Source organism: Vicia villosa, unplaced genomic scaffold (genome assembly GCF_029867415.1).
Source record: "Vicia villosa cultivar HV-30 ecotype Madison, WI unplaced genomic scaffold, Vvil1.0 ctg.000349F_1_1, whole genome shotgun sequence".
Lineage (NCBI taxonomy): Eukaryota > Viridiplantae > Streptophyta > Magnoliopsida > Fabales > Fabaceae > Vicia > Vicia villosa.
In genome coordinates, this window is record NW_026705156.1 from 1,007,973 (window position 1) to 1,028,639 (window position 20,667).

General features: G+C 34.2%; 1 protein-coding gene across 1 annotated transcript; it reads right to left on the bottom strand.

Annotated features, from left to right (window-relative positions):
- Window positions 1-2,558: 2,558 nt before the first annotated feature.
- On the bottom strand, window positions 2,559-3,212 carry LOC131627090 (uncharacterized). The gene has a single exon (XM_058897918.1). The coding sequence runs from the start codon at window positions 3,210-3,212 to the stop codon at window positions 2,559-2,561; it is 654 nt and encodes a 217-aa protein (XP_058753901.1).
- Between the last annotated feature and the right edge of the window lie 17,455 nt (window positions 3,213-20,667).

The window sequence follows — 20,667 nt, forward strand, 5'->3', positions numbered from 1 at the left end:
CCCGCCGCGTCGCCCACCAATACCTGCCCCGCCAAAGCCCGCTGACCGCTAATGCCGGCCCAGCCATAGCCCGCCGCTTCCAAAACCCGCCTAGCCTATCCGTTCATCCCGTTCCTCCTTAAGTCCGCCCTTTTTTAGTTAATTCTAGTAATAACAACTCTTGATGGTTTTATTTTATACATTTATTTGTGAATATATGCAATATTTTTTAAGTAAAATTTATTTAAAAAATGCTTTATAGAAAATTGTTCTAAAAAATAAGTGAAAAATCTAATTGAAATGTAAAAAAAGTCTATTAATCTATTAAAAAATGAAGAAAAAATAGGCGGGCAAGTCCGCCGTCCGCCAACCCGCCACCTTGGGGTGGCGGCCTAGATTTCCATGCTTATTTCCACTTGGCGGGCTTGTTCGTCCTGCTATTTTTTACATGCATAAGGCGGGTCGACCTGCCCGTTTTGCCACCCCTAAGTATGGATACCCTTACGTTCGCACGGTTCCTGGTGGGTTACGTTTTTTCAAAAATAAAGATTATTTGATTCAATAATTTTAATTTTTCCTATATACAAATTATATTTGATTTTCCATTTTTTACAAAAATAATTGAATAAATAGTAAACTTGTTCCCGTTTTTTATCACTTTTTTTATCAAAGGTTATTACCATTTTTGCCCCTGCCATATAGGCCACTTTTGATTTACCCCCTAGAACTTTTTTGTTGTTGTAAATGTAACCTTGCCATTAGAAGATTTTCTTGAGTTTAACCTTGGGGTAAAATGACACACACCCTGAGCATATGTGGCATGCCTAGTGTCATTTTTTTTTTGTTTTTCATTTAATCTAAATGCCAAATTTACATACTAGTGCCACATCATATAATTTCAATTAATATATTTACAAAACCATTCTAGTTTGTTCTTCTCTATAGCACATGCTTCTTCGCTCAAAATAAGGCTGTCCTTCTCTAAATCGTGAAATTAGGGTTAGCTAATGGGGGGAAGCAGAAATTCATCAATTGGAAACTTCAATGGAAGAGAAATACCAAGGTGTGATTGCAATCTTTTAATGAAGATGTGGGTTTTGAAGACACAGAAAAACCCTAACAGGAAGTTCTGGAGGTGCAAAAATGTTGGAAAGGTATTTCTTATTGATTCGTCGTTTTTGATATTTTTTCCGAAATCTCATTCAACCCTAATGTCTTAACGCATAGTGATGATTCCTGCGAGTTATTCATTTGGGACGATGAAGTGAAAGAATTGGTATTGAGTAGTCAAAATCATGAGATGTTAAGAGGTGAAGAATTGGATGGTTATCTTAAGGAATATGGCCAAGAGTTTGGGAAGGAGTTTGCCAAATAATTTGTTAAACAGTCAAGCTCAAAGAAGGTGGAGAAACTGAAAAATGTTGTTGCAGATTGAAAGGAAGAAGAGTTTTTCGATGATGGTTGCCCTTCTTGCATCATGGATATTATTTTGATGTTGTGTGTAAAATGAGTTAACTAAATTGTAGTCTTAGGGTGATTACAGGTCAATGTAATATTTCTGTTAGAATATGTTCAGATGTATGGTACATCCCATTTATCATGTTTTGTTCTATTAATAATTCAGTGTAATGATAACAATGTAATGTTACTTATGGTTTAATGAAAACAATGGCATATTAATGTTTTAATAACAGATATTGTTATAGCATCACAAAAAGTGGTACCATTACAACATACTGTCATAAGCATTATAAAAGGTGATACCATTACAAGATACTGATATAAGTATTTCGAGATATGTTTATAAGCCTTAAAAAAGGTGTTAAAATTAACATTACAAACCAATATAGAATAGAATTAACAAAAAACATAGACTTAAAAACTTCATTCAATTCACTGAGTTAAACTTTTTGCAATATCTTCCCAAGATCTCACTGTCCTTAGAAATGTCCTGAGTGGTTTCTTGAGTTAAACTTCCATCTTCATCCTCAGGTATGAGCATTGGTTCTGAGTTGCTTGATCCAGGCCTTTTGATTGACTTAGTTTTCAAGGTCTTCAACCTATCACTTGATCTTTTGGGTAGCTCATGTTTCACCGTCTTAGCATGAGTTGCTTCATCCTCATTATTTCCATATAACTCATAAAACCTTTCATCATTAGTAGCAGGTGCAAGTGCAGTCTTTCTTGGTCTTTGGAAATTATTTTCTTGACAGTTTTGGTTTGACGAGAGTAGTCATGTTAACTTGGGCAACAATGTTATCAACTTGTGCAATAGTGTTGTCAACTTGTGCATCTGGTAGTTCATATGTTCCTACAACACTGTCAACTTGTGTATCTTCCAGTTCATTTGTCTATGCAGTAGTGTCATCTGGTAGTTCATCTGCATGTATAGCAGTTACTTCATCTGCATGTGCAGCAGCTTGTTCATCTGTACATGCAGCAGTTTGTGCCTTACCTTATTTAGCATAATGTCTAGGAGCCTTTCTATACAACAGATAAATTAAACACAGTTATATCAACCCGTTCTAACAGATAAAATCATAACACTATTAATAGTTGAATACAATTTTACCTTTCTTTTAAGTGCCTCTGGATTCTGAGAAGTAACCTCTTGAGTTATGTCTCATTTGATCACATTTGGTACATCTATAGGTAACTCCAACTCTCCTTATTCTTGTACCACCATCACCCAATTCTCTGAACCTAAGCTTCTTTAGTCTGCCAGGTCCCTTCTTGTACAAAGGTGGGTTTAACTCACCTGCTTCAACTATTGGCCACATATCCATCCCATTTATTGGGCTTATTGGAACACTATATACCAATGCATATTTTTGCCTAGAGTAGTAATCATCTACATACTCCTCTGGTTTTTGTTGCCTATATGCTAATGCCGCACATGCATGTCTACATAGAATACCTACTAAATCCCAAAACCCACATGAACAAGTTCTTTTTCCAACATCAACAACAAATTGCTGAGTGTTGTATGCATATTTTACCTCCCATTTATCACCCATAGACCAACTTGAAGTCCATTTCCCACTCATATAGACCTCCTTATCCATTCTCTTTCTAGGAATTGGAATTATCCTATGTTCCCACCTTTCTAGTTTCGTAGTTGTTGTAGAAATTCTATTCATTAAATATGTCCTAATCCATTCACACATTGTTAGAGTAGGTTTGTCCTTAGCACCAAGTATTGTTGCATTAAACGATTCAGAGATGTTATTCATTAGTACATCACACTTAGGATATATGTTAAAAGCATGCTTACATCATGATTTCGTAGGAACATTCATCAGCCACTCCTAAGCCTTTGAATCCACTTTCTTTAATTCAACCATCTTCTCCTCCCATGCTTGAAAATAGTTTACCTTAGCTGCTCCCATCATCAGATCCCTGATTAAGGTGCCCCCACCAAATTTCTTCTTGAAGTTTGCATACAAATGTCTTAGGCACAATTTATGCTCAATTATATCAAACATCTCTTTCAAAAACACTAACCAATCCCTACATAACACAGATTCAGAAGTTAACATAATAGTTGCAGAATTCAACATAATACAATACAAACATATAACAACCACATACCTTTTGTTGGTCTGAGATGAAAACATATCTTCTATCTTGGCCTATGTCTTCCATTATAAGTTTCAAAAACCATCTCCAACTATCTTTTGTCTCAGTTTCAACCACACCAAAAGCCAATGGAAAATATTGGTCATTTGGATCTCTTCCTACAACTATCAACAATTAACCACCAAAAAATTGTCTTCAAATGGAATCCATCAACACCAATAAAAAGGTCTACAACCATTAGTAAAGCCCTTCTTGCATCCATCAAAACATAAGTAGAAAGACCCAAATCTGGGCTGAATAGATGGGTTATGTCTATTTACATTAATTTTAATTATATTTCCATCACACACTCTCTTCGATTCAGCTGCATACATCTAAAACATAGCATAATATCTAACTGCAACACCTTTAACTATTCCTTTAGCTATCTCTTTGGCCTTTAATGCCCTACTTGGTGTAATACCAATTGAGTAGGTTTTTCTCATGTCCTGAATGATGTCTGCAATCCTCACCTTCTGACTGCTCTGCATCTTGTTTACCATAGTTTTTATAACCCACTTGGACTTAGCACTTATATTGTTTAAAACCCTAGCACATGTGTAGGTCCCCACCCATGTTTTTATTTGAAAAGTCTTGCTCCCACCTACTTTTGAGCATATTGTTAGGAGTAAATTAATGGTAAATTCATGTGTTAATATAAGTGATTTCTTCTCTAAACCAATGCAAAAATGTGATGAATCCATAGGTTTTTATTAAGAATTGAACTGAATAAGTTTAGTTCGTGCGTAAAGCAAATCGAATCACTTGTGGGTGTTATTGTCGCAGGTTTTGAGCTGAATAAGAACTTAAGAAGAACATGAGGAGGAAAGAAAGCTGGAAGTCTCAAAGGCTGAAGAAAAAGATGGAAAGTACAAAGGGCGCGCCGCGAGAGTTCCTAGGCGCGCCGCGAAAATACTTCTGTTTGAGGGGCGCGCCGCGCCAGCCCGTTGCCGCGCCGCGGCCTCGGCGTTAAAAGCCCAAAAGTTCTGTTTTAAAGCCCTAGTTTTCCAAGTGGTGAGATACTTTGTGGGAGCGAAATTAGGAGAGCTATCTGATTCTGAAGCTGAGAACAACAATTGAAGGTGGATTCTTTACCAATCAAAGACATTCTATTGATGAAGATGAATTCCTCCATTGATTCTTGTATGTTCTTCATGTCTATGGAGAGCTAAATCCCTCTTGTTGAGTCTAAGGTAGTAGTTAACCTATGAATATACATTACCATTGATTAATTCCTGTGAACAATTGTTTGAATTTATTATCAATAAGAAACCTTGCTTTTAATTTACATCATTGTTGAATCTTTGATCGAAAGAAAGGATTTAACTTTTGCCCTAGGTTACTATATTGATTCAATTGCAATTTGCAGAGATGGAATTGTAATTGGGTTTTCATAATTATCGTTCTTAATTACTATTATCGTTATTGTGATTTGGAGAGATCGAATCTCATACCGGTAGAAGTTATCTAATTTGATTTGCAGACATGGAATCTTATTTGAGGATAAGTGAAGATAATGATTCAAAGGATTGTTCTATTGAGAATTAATTGATAATTGTATAGGATTAGGTTGATGAACCCTAAAGACTCAACATCTTTCTTTAATTGTTAACACAAAGTCCTTTACTTGCTTTTATTTTATTATTTGCTTTTGATATTATTATTAGTATAAAACAAACCAAACCAAACTTCTTAACTCAAAATAAACAACTATAGAATGGCAGTGATATTAACCAATCCCTGTGGATACGATATATTACCGAAAATATTTACCCACAAATACTTTCAACAAATTGGCGCCGTTGCCGGGGATTGGTGTCAATATTGCATGCATTGCAATAGTTCTTATTTTGAGTTTTAATTTTTATTTTCTCTATTTGGTTGTTTCACGTGTTTGCTAGTTTTGCAGAAGATTGTGTATGCGCAGCAAAGTTTCTAGCGATCAACTTCTTTTTGATCCCGAGATCGAAAGGACCGCTAGGAGGTTAAATAGCAAAGCACGAAAAAGAGCGAACATAGCAAAAGCAAGAGACAACGCAACCGCGACATCGTCACAACAACTTGAAACCATTGACGAGTCGCAAGAAGGATTCTTCTTTCACGAACTATTCACGGAGGAAGAACCGGAAGTTTTTATACAACCTACTGTTGGCAACATGGCTGCTAATGGTCCATGTGCTAATAGTCCAAGACTCAATCCTCAGTTCGCGAGAACTGCCGCCAACGGGCGACCGACAGAACTGAAGACCGGTATCATACAGTTGATTTGTGCAAGTCCTTTCGCCGGATTGGACCATGAAGACCCGTACACGCATCTTACTCGATTCTATGAGTTAGCGGGTACTACGGGTGTCGCTCAAGCTGATGAGGAAGCATTATTTAAGAGGTTGTTCCCACACTCTTTGCTATCTAAGGCAAAGGATTGGTATCTGGATCAACCCGAGGTAGTGATGACAAATTGGAACACATTGGAAGAAAAATTTCTGGAAAGGTTTTACTCTCAAAACCGATTCTTCGAAGCAAAAACAGCAATAGCAGTATTTTCTCAAGGTAGTAATGAATCTTTGAATGAAGCATGGGAAAGGTATAAAGCTATGTTGAGAAAGTGCAAAGGACACGGTTTTTCAGACGTTGACCAAATCCATATGTTCCGTAACGGTCTCACAGCTACAAACAAGACACTTTTGGACGCCACAGCTGGTGGTTCTCTCATGTCCAAAACACCTGAAGAAGCTACTCAGATAATAGAGCGAATGGCTCTAAATGATCGTCAAGGCAATCATGATCGAACAGTAAGAGATAAGAAACCCGGAATGTTAGAGTTGAACAACAGTGATGCTCTACTTGCTCAGAACAAATTGCTAACTTCACAAGTGGAACTTTTGACACAACAAATGTCTAAATTACCACAACAGATCAAGGAGCTGAACTGGGTATCTAATTCATATCAAGTTGCTAAGTGCGAATTGTGCAAGGGAGATCATCAAACAGGATTCTGTCCACCAGTGCAAGAAGAAGAAGTGAATTACATGAACAATAACCAAGGACAAAGGCAGAATCAATATCAGAACCAGCCATACCAACAAGGTTATCCACCAAGATATAACAATCAAGGGTACCAACAAAGGCCACCGAATCAAGGGTATCAACAACAAGCATTTCAGCCATACACTCAACCACCGCAACAACAGCAAGGAGGACAATCCAAGTTAGAGGAAACAGTGAATCAGTTCATTCAAACATCAGTGATAAATCAGAAGAACCAGGAAGCTGCAATTAAAAATCTGCAAACTCAAGTGGGGCAAATAACACATCAGCTTACTCTACAGGCACAAGGAGCCTTGCCAAACTCAACCGTGAAAAAACCGCAAGACCAAGAGAAAATTAATGCTGTTACAACAAGGAGTCAAAAGGGTTTAGAATCGGAAAAAGAGAAAGAGGAGATAGATGACCCTATAGCGATGGAGGTAGATCTGGAAATAAGAGAGAACCTAAAAGAGCCAGAGGTTGTAATACTACCAATGAAACCAGTTGAAGAAAAAAATAAGAAAGATGTGGAACAAGTGATTAAACCACCCCTCCCTTTGCGACTGACAAAGAAGGATTCAAAAGAGAAAGACATTCGGAAGTTTACGTCCTTGTTCAAAAAGTTAGAAGTGAATTTACCTTTCTTTGAAGCACTGGAGCACGTGCCTGTGTATAAGAAATTTATGAAAGAGGTGTCGGCGAAAAAAAGACCACTAGAAGGAGAACCAAAAATTGCAATCGAGAAGTGTAGTATAGTCGCTGCAGCAAGAAAGATCCCAATTAAGAGAAAAGACCCTGGGGCGGTGGCGATACCATGCACTATCAAGAATATATCATTTAAAAAGGTACTTCTCGATTCTGGCTCTAGTGTGAGTTTAATGCCGTTATCCATTTTCAAAAGGCTTGAATTAGACAAGATCAGTGAAAGTAAGTCGCAATTACGGTTCGCCGATCACACTATTAAGAAATCTTATGGAGTAGCGGAAGATGTACTAGTAGAAGTTGATAAGTTTGTTTTCCCTGTTGACTTCCACATCATGGACATTCCGGAAGATGAAGAAACTCCGATCCTTCTTGGGAGACCCTTTTTGTCGACAGGACGCTGTAATCTTGACATTGAAAAGGGAACGCTAACGCTAAAATCATTTGATGAAGAAGTAACCTTGAAGATGCTGGGAGTCAAGAAACACAGGTCAGGGGTAAAGGAGAAAAATTCAACCGGTATACCGGAAGGTGCACAAGAAAACAAAAATCTCAAAAACCTCCAAGAAAAAGTCTCTAACATATCTTCTCCAATGAAACCAAATTATGATGATGTCAAAAGTCCTAAGAGGGCTAAGGAGAGTGATAAGAATGGGGAAGATAAAGTGAAGAGAAAAGCTATCCATGCTTTTTATCTTCATGAGTTTGTGGGTATGGAAGTACAAAGTAGCGAGTGTTGGAAAAGGAAATACCCTCCATAAAACAAGGGGTAATGGACCGTCGAGCCATGCGACGTTAAACGAAGCACTTTGTGGGAGGTAACCCACACTTTTAATGTTTTGTTTTGTTTAGCTTTTATTTCAGGAAATAATCAGGGAACTCGTCTGGTGAAAGCTAGGAGGCAGCAATTGATATTGCGTTACTCTCTGTAAGTCACCCTCTCGGACTTGTTACGAAACATTGAGGTCAATGTTTAGTTCAAGTTTGGGGGGTGGAGCTATTTATTTTTGAATTGTTCAAATTTTCTGTTTTTTTAATTATTTGCTCCCAGTTAAGTAGTCCCATAACAAAGCGAGAATCTCAAGCGAAGTATCAACAATGAAGCAACATGTATGAAAAGTGGTAGGAAGTGAATGTTCAAAAATTTTTCACTTTCACTTTCTTTTTCAATAAGTAACAAAGCAGGTATGAATTTTTGAACTCAAACTCTTAATGTGTGCAATGAAACTAAAGGTGTTAGTAAATACTGTCAGAAGTTCTTTATGGTACATTGTTTGTTGGATCGGCTTAGCCTTAACCATTGTGAGGAAAGCTTTCCATTGTTTACTATATGCAGGAGACCATCAATTATTTTGACGTGTTTGTATCATGCTAAACCGTTTGTTGCATCGTTTGTGGAAATCTGTGAAAGTGATTGAGGCACTTGTTTGAATCTGAGAGTTCTTTTAGCCTATTCCAATGAAAAAACTTATTTGCTTCTGTGAGAGTGTGATCCTTTGCTAACCATTCTTTGAGCCTGAGGTCAAGGTAAGTATCATAATATGCACCAAGGAAATACCTGGTGAGTTTGATCTCAATAAAAAGTTTTGTTCTGGACCATCAACCATAAAATTTGGTGATGTGTTTTCTCTTTGACCTTCTTAGAAAGTAGGGGAGCATTCATATAATCTGAATACAGGTTGATCTCCAAGTTGGGGAGAGTCACATTCAAAAGAAGAGTAAGTACTTATGGTAATCGGTGAAAGATAAAAGAAGTCGTAGCTTGAGAAAAAAGAGAAGTAACAACGTTAGAATATAACGGTTGCTGAAAAAAAGTGAAAAAGAAAAACCAAGCTACGAATGAAAAAAGATGGACAGGTAAAGGAAGTAGAGTTTTAGAGAAAAAGAAATAAGTTATGAATTGGATGCTTCCCTATATTAGGAACAACCCTTGATTATCTTCTTTTCTTTGAATCTAAACCACATTACAACCATAGAAAGACCTTCTGATTCTCAGATTCCACAAGACTTGATGCGAGCAATTTGGTGAACGTATGATATGGATTTTTGTTGATTTAATTGTGTGGATGAGTGTTTAACCCCTCGTTTATTCATCATGCTTTTTGATGAGAGTGATTAGTGCTGATTCAATTACAATTGTGTAGTGTTTTGAACTTCTGGAGGTAATTTGCTTTCAACGTTTGTTTCATGTGTATATTCTGAGTTTGCAGGTAGAAGAGGAGTATTTGACTTAGTTACTGGATTGAACCACTTGAGAAAAACTTTTTGAAAAACTTGTTGCTTGATTGTCGGTAAACTTTGCTGGAGGTAAGTAATTTTGTTTAGGGACAAACAAAACTCTAAGTTGGGGAGAGTTTGTTAGGAGTAAATTAATGGTAAATTCATGTGTTAATATAAGTGATTTCTTCTCTAAACCAATGCAAAAATGTGATGAATCCATAGGTTTTTATTAAGAATTGAACTGAATAAGTTTAGTTCGTGCGTAAAGCAAATCGAATCACTTGTGGGTGTTATTGTCGCAGGTTTTGAGCTGAATAAGAACTTAAGAAGAACATGAGGAGGAAAGAAAGCTGGAAGTCTCAAAGGCTGAAGAAAAAGATGGAAAGTACAAAGGGCGCGCCGCGAGAGTTCCTAGGCGCGCCGCGAAAATACTTCTGTTTGAGGGGCGCGCCGCGCCAGCCCGTTGCCGCGCCGCGGCCTCGGCGTTAAAAGCCCAAAAGTTCTATTTTAAAGCCCTAGTTTTCCAAGTGGTGAGATACTTTGTGGGAGCGAAATTAGGAGAGCTATCTGATTCTGAAGCTGAGAACAACAATTGAAGGTGGATTCTTTACCAATCAAAGACATTCTATTGATGAAGATGAATTCCTCCATTGATTCTTGTATGTTCTTCATGTCTATGGAGAGCTAAATCCCTCTTGTTGAGTCTAAGGTAGTAGTTAACCTATGAATATACATTACCATTGATTAATTCCTGTGAACAATTGTTTGAATTTATTATCAATAAGAAACCTTGCTTTTAATTTACATCATTGTTGAATCTTTGATCGAAAGAAAGGATTTAACTTTTGCCCTAGGTTACTATATTGATTCAATTGCAATTTGCAGAGATGGAATTGTAATTGGGTTTTCATAATTATCGTTCTTAATTACTATTATCGTTATTGTGATTTGGAGAGATCGAATCTCATACCGGTAGAAGTTATCTAATTTGATTTGCAGACATGGAATCTTATTTGAGGATAAGTGAAGATAATGATTCAAAGGATTGTTCTATTGAGAATTAATTGATAATTGTATAGGATTAGGTTGATGAACCCTAAAGACTCAACATCTTTCTTTAATTGTTAACACAAAGTCCTTTACTTGCTTTTATTTTATTATTTGCTTTTGATATTATTATTAGTATAAAACAAACCAAACCAAATTTCTTAACTCAAAATAAACAACTATAGAACGGCAGTGATATTAACCAATCCCTGTGGATACGATATATTACCGAAAATATTTACCCACAAATACTTTCAACACATATACCTAAAAACCCACATTTACCCTTGCATTCTACCCTCACTCTATCCTTTTCATTCTTCACAGAAGTAATTTCCCTATCATTCAAAACTGACCACTCAATTAAAGCATCCTTGAAATCAGTTAAGGAATTAAATTCCATTCCAAGCTTAAATTCATAGTATTTGCCTAGTTGCGCATTCATATACTTTTCATACTTGGGCATTGCTTCATCTTCAGATGCATCTGGATCAGAGCTACCCAACTCATCATTCACATATTGGTCTCCATCCTTATCCCTTGTTTCAATACCACTTATTTTACCTCATTTGGCCATATAACTAGGTACAACAACAATAACTTTCTCATTATTTGTAGGTAATATTTTCTTCAGGGGTGACTTAATAGCACACCTCTTATACCTAAATAACTTTCCATTTACTTCAACTCTATTGTTATCTAATTTTGACTTTCTCTAGTTCAATGAATTTAAAACCATCATCCATGGCAGTTGTTATTTCATCCTCTGAATCATCAAACCTAACCTTTAATGCATCATCATCACTTTCTTCCACACTTGGATCAAATTCTACGCCCAGGTCCATGCATTGAGGCTCAACCACCTTGACTTTGATGTCCTTCACATTATGTTCAACATATAGATGTCCTTCAGTATTGTTACCAACTGAAAAATTAGCAATATCCAAAGCAAGGTCATCCCTTTTAACTTTAAAAAATGATTCATCTATACCTCGAGTTTGCTCCAAATCCTAAACGAATTACTTCTGTATCCCCACTCAAGCACCAATTTCAGAATGTCTATAACACCTCAGTTTTCGCTATCAAGATCAGACACGGTTGTTTGAACCCCACCCCTATAAAACATCGCATTTTCTCTAAAAAACTTCCCCCATGATGAAAGATCACAACGAACTTACTTATTATCTGTTTCAAAGTCCCTTTTAATCAGAAACCCTAGAGAAAGAAAAACATGAATATGCTAAAATGGAATGTAAAAAAAATACACTAGGTCACGATTCTTCAATGAAATGCAGAGATTCTTCAATGGAGTTCCTTTGAGCTCTTCAATGGTGGTTCACGGTTAGGGCAAAAGTTAAGGTATAGAACAAGAATGATTTTGTAAATATATTAAGTGAAATTATATGATGTGGCACTGGTATGTACATTTGGCATTTAAAAAAAATGAAAAAAAAAATGACACTAGGCATGCCACATATGCTCAGGGCGTATGTCATTTTACCCCAAGGTTAAACTCAAGAGAATCTTCTAATGGCAATGTTACATTCACAAAAAGTTTTTTACACGAGGTAAACCAAAAGTGGCCTATATGGCAGGGGGCAAAAATGGTAATAACCCTTTTATCATTAACTTCATTTTTCCGTTGCATAAAATTTTCATATCAGAAGAAAATAAAATTTATTAAAATTTTGAATAAATATAATTTTCATGTTTGATTCAATAATTATATATTAGTTTTATTTTTGTGATCATAAAATAATTAAGAATATTTCATATATAAATATTATTTTTGAATAAATAATATTTTTTTCTTATATAAATATTTTTTTGGCATTATTTACAAAAATAATTGAGTCAATAGTAAATTTATTCTCGTTATTATTTAACTTTTTTGATCATAACTTCATTTTTCCCGCTGCATAAAATTTTCATATTATTAGAGAATAAAATTTGTTAAAATTTTAAATAAATATAATTTTCATGTTTGAATCATAATTATATATTAGTTTTATTTTTGTGATCATAAAAAAATTATGATTACTTCATATTATCATACAATTTTGATACTATTTAATTCATACATTTTTTATGCATTTAGATCACAATACTATACTTTATAATCATATCAATTTTTATTTATAACACATTATCTTTCTTAATCTTTAATTTTTAATGCACTTCACCCGTATTATTTTATGCCCCATTCTATTATTATTTTTATTAAAGTTTATTTATTTCATTTATATTGTATTATCATTTTGTACAAAAAAAACTTTTTAATTATTGATTTAATTATTTAAATTTCAATTAATAACTTGCTATACATTATAATATAAACACAATTACATGAATATAACTTTTTTTTTTTACATTTTCGTTCACCATAAATAAAATTTAATATCATTTATTTTATCTTAATGTGTTATAGTATTTAAAATTTTAGATGATATATTATATTTTAAAATAGAAAAAAATATCATAGATACTATAATAAATATTTTTTTGACTTTTTTAATAACAAAATATAGATGGTAAACATGAAAATAAGATAATTTTAAAAATATGTTATGAAAATGATAAATTTGATATGTTTATTTGTTTTGAACAATTAAAAATAAAACATTTGAATAGGAAAAAAAATTATTTTTGAGAAATAGATTTTTGCATATTTTGATAAGTTAATATTGCATTTAAATGATTAGAATTAAAAATAAAAATACAAATATAAATCAATTCTACATGAAATTCCCCCATTTAATTATTTCTTTATATAAAACTATTTTTAAACTATAAAATATCCTTCAAACTTTAATCACTCACTAAAATCAACTAAAATCAAATAATAGACAACAAATTAAACAAATGTAACAAAATTCAAGTTAAATAATAGATAATTGATTCTTATTATTAATTATGATGATATCAAAAAAAACTATATTAATATAGTTATTAATAATATTTATAAAAAAATTAGTTCGAATTTTTTTATTAAAATTAACTCAACTTTTAGAAGAAGCAAAATTCAATCTTCTAAAAAGTACTTTCCTAAAAAATCATAATTTTAAAATATCTACCTAATTAAACCAATTTAAATGAAATATTATGTATATTTCTAATCATAATTGAATTTAATAAATTTCTCATAATCAAATATTTAACAGAAATAAAAATCAAATTAAGTATGACATATTATACATTTTCTTTAAGACAAAAACAGTTTATTTTTTATTGATAATTTTTTGAGAAATGCTTAATATCCCGAAACAATATTTCACGAATTTCTCGCGAAACGTATTATATGCATCCACCACTTCTATTATTAAATTAATTAACCTTTGTTTTCAAATTGATGCATACAAACATTTGAAGAATTCAAATGCATCAATGTTTTAAATGCTTATTAGAGAAGAGTTAAACTGATATAGCCTTTAGTTCATAGACTAGCAACTAAAGTGAACTATGATGGTGAATTTTATTTTGATAAAATAGATAGTCCTTTCTTATTATTTCCATTCTATCTCATTGTAGTTATATATAAAAGAATATGTAACTAGAAAATTATTAAAGAAATAAGTAAATTCATAAAAACATAATATAAAAGTGTATTCGTGAAATTTCGTGATCAATTTTTTCGTGACATATAGCATAGCTCTAATTTTTTTGGAATATCGATCAATTACATCATATAACACATAATCTATTCATACATTTAGTCATGCTAATTTTAAATATCAACTAATTTCATTAGTAAATATAGACGATCATTATTGTATTAAAATTAAATTAATTCAATTTTCAACCACTAAAATCTTCATAAAAATGGCTAGTAATTAACATTCATTTCTCCTTATACTAAATTTGGAAAGATAAATTATTACACTAACTTGTTTTGAAAAAAAAATTGCCATTTATTTTATTGGAATTAATTTTCATTAAACCCCTTAGATTAATAATGCACATCTAATATAATTTTAAAATATAAATCATAACCATAGTTTAGCAAGAACTCTGTTGTAATTTTAAAATAATATATATTTTTTTTAAAAAAAGTTGGAATCTTATATTGTAAAGTAAATGACCACATAAGGTATTTTTCTTTTAAAAAAAATAAAATAAAATACAATATTATTATTATTATTTGACATATGCCAAAATTAATTATTATGATTTTTTATACAATAAAGTGTCATTTAACTATATATATTTTTTAGTCAAAAGAAAGATATATTAAATTTTATAAAATATTTTTATTAATATTCAATATAAAGTGTCATTTAACTATATATTTTTTTAGTCAAAAGAAAGATATATTAAAAATATTAGTATTATAGTTAAAAAATAATTTACTTTTATTTATAACAATTATCAAATTTTAAAATTGTTTTTGACAATAAAGGTTTAACAATGATTAAAAGAGGTCAAAGATCCCCTTAAAAATAGAGAGGCAAGATAATTTGGAATTCATTCAACTTAATTAAAAGTAACATGTTTAAATTCAACTCCAAGAATGCACCTTAATTATAGGTATGTTTAGCATAAATTTTTATAATTTGGGTCGAATCTAAACTCGGATTTAATCGCACTCCTAGTCGAGGTAGGTTATCTTAAATTAGCCAAGTTGAACTGGCCGGCCCAAGTTCAATATATTGCAATTTTGATTAATGCATTTCAACCCACAAACAGAGTATTGAAGGCCTGTGAATAACCATAAATGACTGATATGGTATCAGACACAAAAGTCAGAAGTGACTTGATTCCCATTAATTGTGAAAACAAACAAACAGAGCATTGAAAGTGTATAAATAACCATAAATGACTGATATGGTATCAGATAGAAAAGCAAGAAGGGATTTGATTCCCATTAATTATCGTCAGGTATATAAGAAGACACAGATTGTAATGACCTATCAATTAATCATTAAGAAATTCAACGATACGAGATTTAGATATCAATTAATCATTAAGAAATTCAACGATACGAGATTTAGATATCCATATTTTTTATCCAATTTAGACTAGATAATTAAAACTCCTAATATATATAAAATATTTTAAAAAAATTTATAAGTAAACATAAAAAAAAATACATATAATTTTCACCCAAGTCCAACCTAGTCATAACTTACCATCAACAATTCTCTTTCACTCTCCATCATGTTTTTATTTCTTACTTATGATGTTATGAATATATGTTTCAATCGAGAGGACCGAGGCTGGAATCGTGAACGGAATCACTTTCCTTAAAGTATTTCAAGCACTCCCGAAATGTCTTAGAGTTTTGATGCAGGAATACCCAGGATAATTCAGCCTTATCGAGTTTGCGCAAGACCGGCGAAAACTCGAATGCAGCGAAGAACGATCTGGAATTATTCAGAGGATTTTCGGAATTTTGTGATGTGATTTCTGAATGCGGAATCAACTTTATATAGGCCACGAAAATGTTTGTTTCAAAGGTTGCGACCCTTAATGAAACAATATATTTTCAAAAGTTATGACTGTTGCACATAGACAGATTCATGCACCATTTGCATGGTTTCAATTCTGCATGGTTTCGTGAACAGTTGCCTCCTTTCCGATTCAAAATTCAAATCATGTACACTGAGCAAAATATAGCACCCGGCCGAAAGCCGGCCGTCGCCCGCCGGAGCCGCCTCATTAACGCCGCGAATAGCCCGATCGCTCCGATGCGACGTGCCTAAGTGCTCAAGTGCCGTCTACAAGCCGCCACTAGCGCCTCTACGCCCACGCCCCGGACCCGGACCCGGACCCGGAGTCGGAGCCGGAGCCGGAGCCGGAGCCGGAGCCGGTGTCGCCGGTGGCGACACCGGCGAGTGGTTGTAGGATTGGGACAAGTGGCAATAATGCTTGGGACCACCACATTTGTCAATGTGGCACTTTATCCTCTTTTGTCCTTTTGTTGAGTTAATGTCATTAATTCTTTTATAAGGACTTTGAAAATGAGTGAATCTTCCAATGTGGGACTTTATTACATGCATTTATTAGCATTTACTCATTTTCACCATTTGTCATTTTAGAACACACTTGTAATCATTATATCTTTTAATAATTACAACAATCCCCCACTTGTTCTAATAATGACAATTCCAATTCCAGAATATAGAAGATAAAAGTGTTAATACAGTTAGGTATCTTTCGATTTGAACTTAACCTTAGTAAAGACAACGCAAAGTCTAATCGGAATGTTAGGTAGCTATGCTTTGAACCATTATCCCATGTGATTAGACCGGCATTGCTATACACACACTTTTAAGGTTTTCTTCGCCTACATATCTCGCCTAGCACTATTTATGGCCATGTGCTTTTCCTGTTTTCATGAAATTTTCATGAGAGAAACTCCAACTCTCACTTTGAGACGGCACCATCTCGAAATTCACATAGGTGAAGTTTTATCTCTATATCCTCGATATAGTACTTCATTAAGAGTTTCCTTAAAACTCAACCCTCAATTATGTAATAGTCAACATTATCACGAAATGTTGTACCAACTTCCAAATCAACGACTTGTTGTTACCCATTGAATCTTAGGTTAAGATGTATTAACTTCAGATTGGGTTGCTATCATTGTCGGAACCCTTATTCAAGGAGTTTTAATCCCATACCTTTCGAGGTAGACTTTACTAAATCTCTGGCCAGTGGTTTAGTAAAAGGATCAGCCAAATTATAGCTCGTTTGTATATATGTCAGTGAAATGATCCCATCCTTTATCATTTTTCTCACGAGAGAATGTCTCAGACCTATGTGTCTAGACTTTCCATTGTATACTTCACTGAATGCTCTAGCCAGGGTGGCTTGACTATCACAATGTATCAACACCTTTGAAACATTATCTTTAGCTAATGGAACCTCTAATAAGAGATCCCTCAACCATTCTGCTTCTTGTCCAGCAGACGCCAGAGCCACAAACTCTGATTCCATGGTTGAAAGAGTAATGCATGTTTGTTTCTTGCTTTTCCAAGAAATCGCACCTCCAGCTAATGTGAATATCCACCCAGTTGTAGATTTATAATCTCCAACACTTGATATCCAACTTGCGTCAGTATATCCTTCTAGTATGGCAGGAAATTTACCATAATGAAGACCAAGGTTTTTAGTCCTTGACAAATATCCAAAAATCCTTGTTATTGCCTTCCAATGTTCATCATTTGGATTACTAGTAAATCTACTCATTTTACTAACAGCAAATGCTATGTCTGGTCTAGTACATTGCATTAAGTACATTAGACATCCAATGGCACTTGCATATTCCAATTGTGCCACGGATCTTCCATTGTTCTTTTGAAGTTTGACACTAGGATCAAACGGAGTGGTTACTTCCTTGAAGTTAAGGTGTTTGAACTTTTCCAACATTTTTTCAATATAATGTGTTTGATTGAGTTCATAACCCCCACTATTTCGTCTTACTTTGATCCCTAGTATAGTGTCAACTAATCCAAGATCTTTCATCTTGAATGTGGAAGTTAGAAAACCTTTTGTTTCTAGGATTCCACTCATTTCATTGCTAATAATCAACATGTCATCAACATATAGACATAGAAAGATAATAGCATTTCCACACACCTTTGTGTACAAGCATTTGTCACAAGAGTTTGGAATGAAACCATTTGAAAGTATGGCAGTGTCAAATTTTTGGTGCCATTGTTTTGGTGCCTGTTTTAAACCATATAAAGATTTGACAAGTTTACATACCTTTTGTTCATTTCCATGAAGTGTGTAGCCTTCTGGTTGCTCCATATAGATTTCCTCGTCAAGATCGCCATTTAGGAATGCTGTTTTAACATCCATTTGATGTACAATAAGGTTGTTCAGGGAGGCTAGTGCAAACAAAATTCTAATCGTTGTAGTTTTTGCTACTGGTGCATATGTATCAAAATAATCGATACCTTCCTTTTGTCTAAATCCTTTTGCAACTAGTCTAGCCTTATAGGTGTTTAATGTACCATTACTGTGATACTTCTTCCTAAACACCCATTTACATCCGATGGGTCTTGATCCCTTCGGAAGATCAACTAGTTCCCAAGTATGGTTCGACATAATTGAATCCATTTCATCTTGGATAGCATCCTTCCAAAAAGAAGCATCTCTAGAAGTCATTGCTTCTTTATATGTTTTAGGATCATCTTCGATTTGAAGAATAATAGGAATTTTATGAACATCATTCTTGTTATTTCCTTCAATTAGAAAAACGGAAATAAGTTGAGAATCGATTTCATCCGGTCCTAGACCTTTATTTTTCCGTGCCCTTTTACTTCTTCTTGGTTCGGGTTGTGTTTCAACCATCCGAGTCGAATCATTGTCACAAGACTCTTTGATCGTGGGATTCTCTGGTTCTTTATTCTTGGTAATAAGATTTTCAAAGAATTCCACATCTCTAGATTCGACAATTACATTAGACTCTAAATTTAAAAGTCTATATGCTTTACTATTTGGTGCATATCCAATGAAAGCACATCTGATCCCTCGAGGACCTAATTTTGTTCTTTTGGGGTCCATATTTTTGTAATATGCGACACACCCCCACACTCTAAAATAATCAATATTTGGTGATCTTCCTTTCCATTTTTCATATGGAGAGATTCCAGTTGTTTTTAATGGAATTCTGTTCATTATGTGACATGCGGATAATAATGCTTCACCCCACAAATTAAATGGCAATTCTGAATGCATTAACATAGCATTAATCATTTCTTGATATGTTCTATTTTTTCTTTCGGCCATGCCATTTTGTTGTGGTGTGCGAGGCGCAGAACATTCATGTATAATGCCATATTCTTCACAATATGCATCAAATTCTGCCGAGAAGTATTCACCGCCTCTATCACTTCTAAGTACTTTTATGGTAGTACTTAATTGATTTTCAACTTCCGCTTTATATGTTTTAAAAGCATTAAAGGCATCGTCTTTATGCTTTAAGAGGTATACATGTGTGAATCTAGAACAATCATCAATGAATGTTATAAAATAACGATTTCCCCCACGGGTTAACATTCCATTGAATTCACACAAGTCAGAGTGCACAAGATCAAGAACATTTGTTTTTCTTTCAACACTTTTGAAAGGTTTCTTAATCATTTTAGACTTAACACATATTTCGCATTTTCCGAAATCATGAATGTTACATGATATCAATCCAGATTTAATTAGTCTATTCATAGTACTAATACCAATATGTGCTAATCTAGAGTGCCATAATGAAATAGATTCAAGCATATAAGCAGAATTAGAAATTTCATTAATAATATTATCAGTAGTACATAGTTTGATCATTCCCTCAGCGGAATATCCTTTTCCTACAAATATACCATTACGGGTCAATATTAACTTGCCCGATTCATACACAGATTTAATGCCAGGTTTTCCCAACAAGTCCCCACTAACGAGGTTTCTATTCATATCGGGAACATGAAGAACATTGATGAGAGTGACTTTCTTTCCAGAGGTGAAGTTGAGTTCGACGGATCCTGTTCCAACAACTCTTGATCGGACCTCATTGCCCATTTGTACCTCCTGTCCATCATTGACTTCGGTATAGGTTTTGAATGCCGCTTTATCATAAGACACATGTACAGTTGCACATGTATCATACCACCATCCTTGGACTTTTCCTTTGATGGCCATAATTTCGCTTACAGTAGCGATTATGTCGTCATTTGCATGAACAGCATTAACCTCATTTTTGGGCCTGTTGTGCCTGCAATCTCGAGCATAATGTCCGGGTTTGCCGCATGCATAGCATCCATTTTTAGTACCCCTTTGTCCACCAGAGTTTTTGAACCTGTTATGATCTTTCTTTGGACCAAGATGATTTTTTGTACCATCATACTTTTTCTTTCCCTTTGCAGCAACAGCATTTGCCTTTGCAAATCCGGAGGACTCGGGCTTTTCACGATCCTTCGTCTCTTCCTCGATTCGAAGGTGTTTCTGGAGTTTCTCCAACGAGAGATCCTCGGAACTATGCAGCAATTTCTTTCTGTATCCTTTCCATGAAGGTGGCAATTTTGCTATGATTGCACCGACTTGGAAAGCCTCAGGAACATCAATTTTTACGGCCTTTAT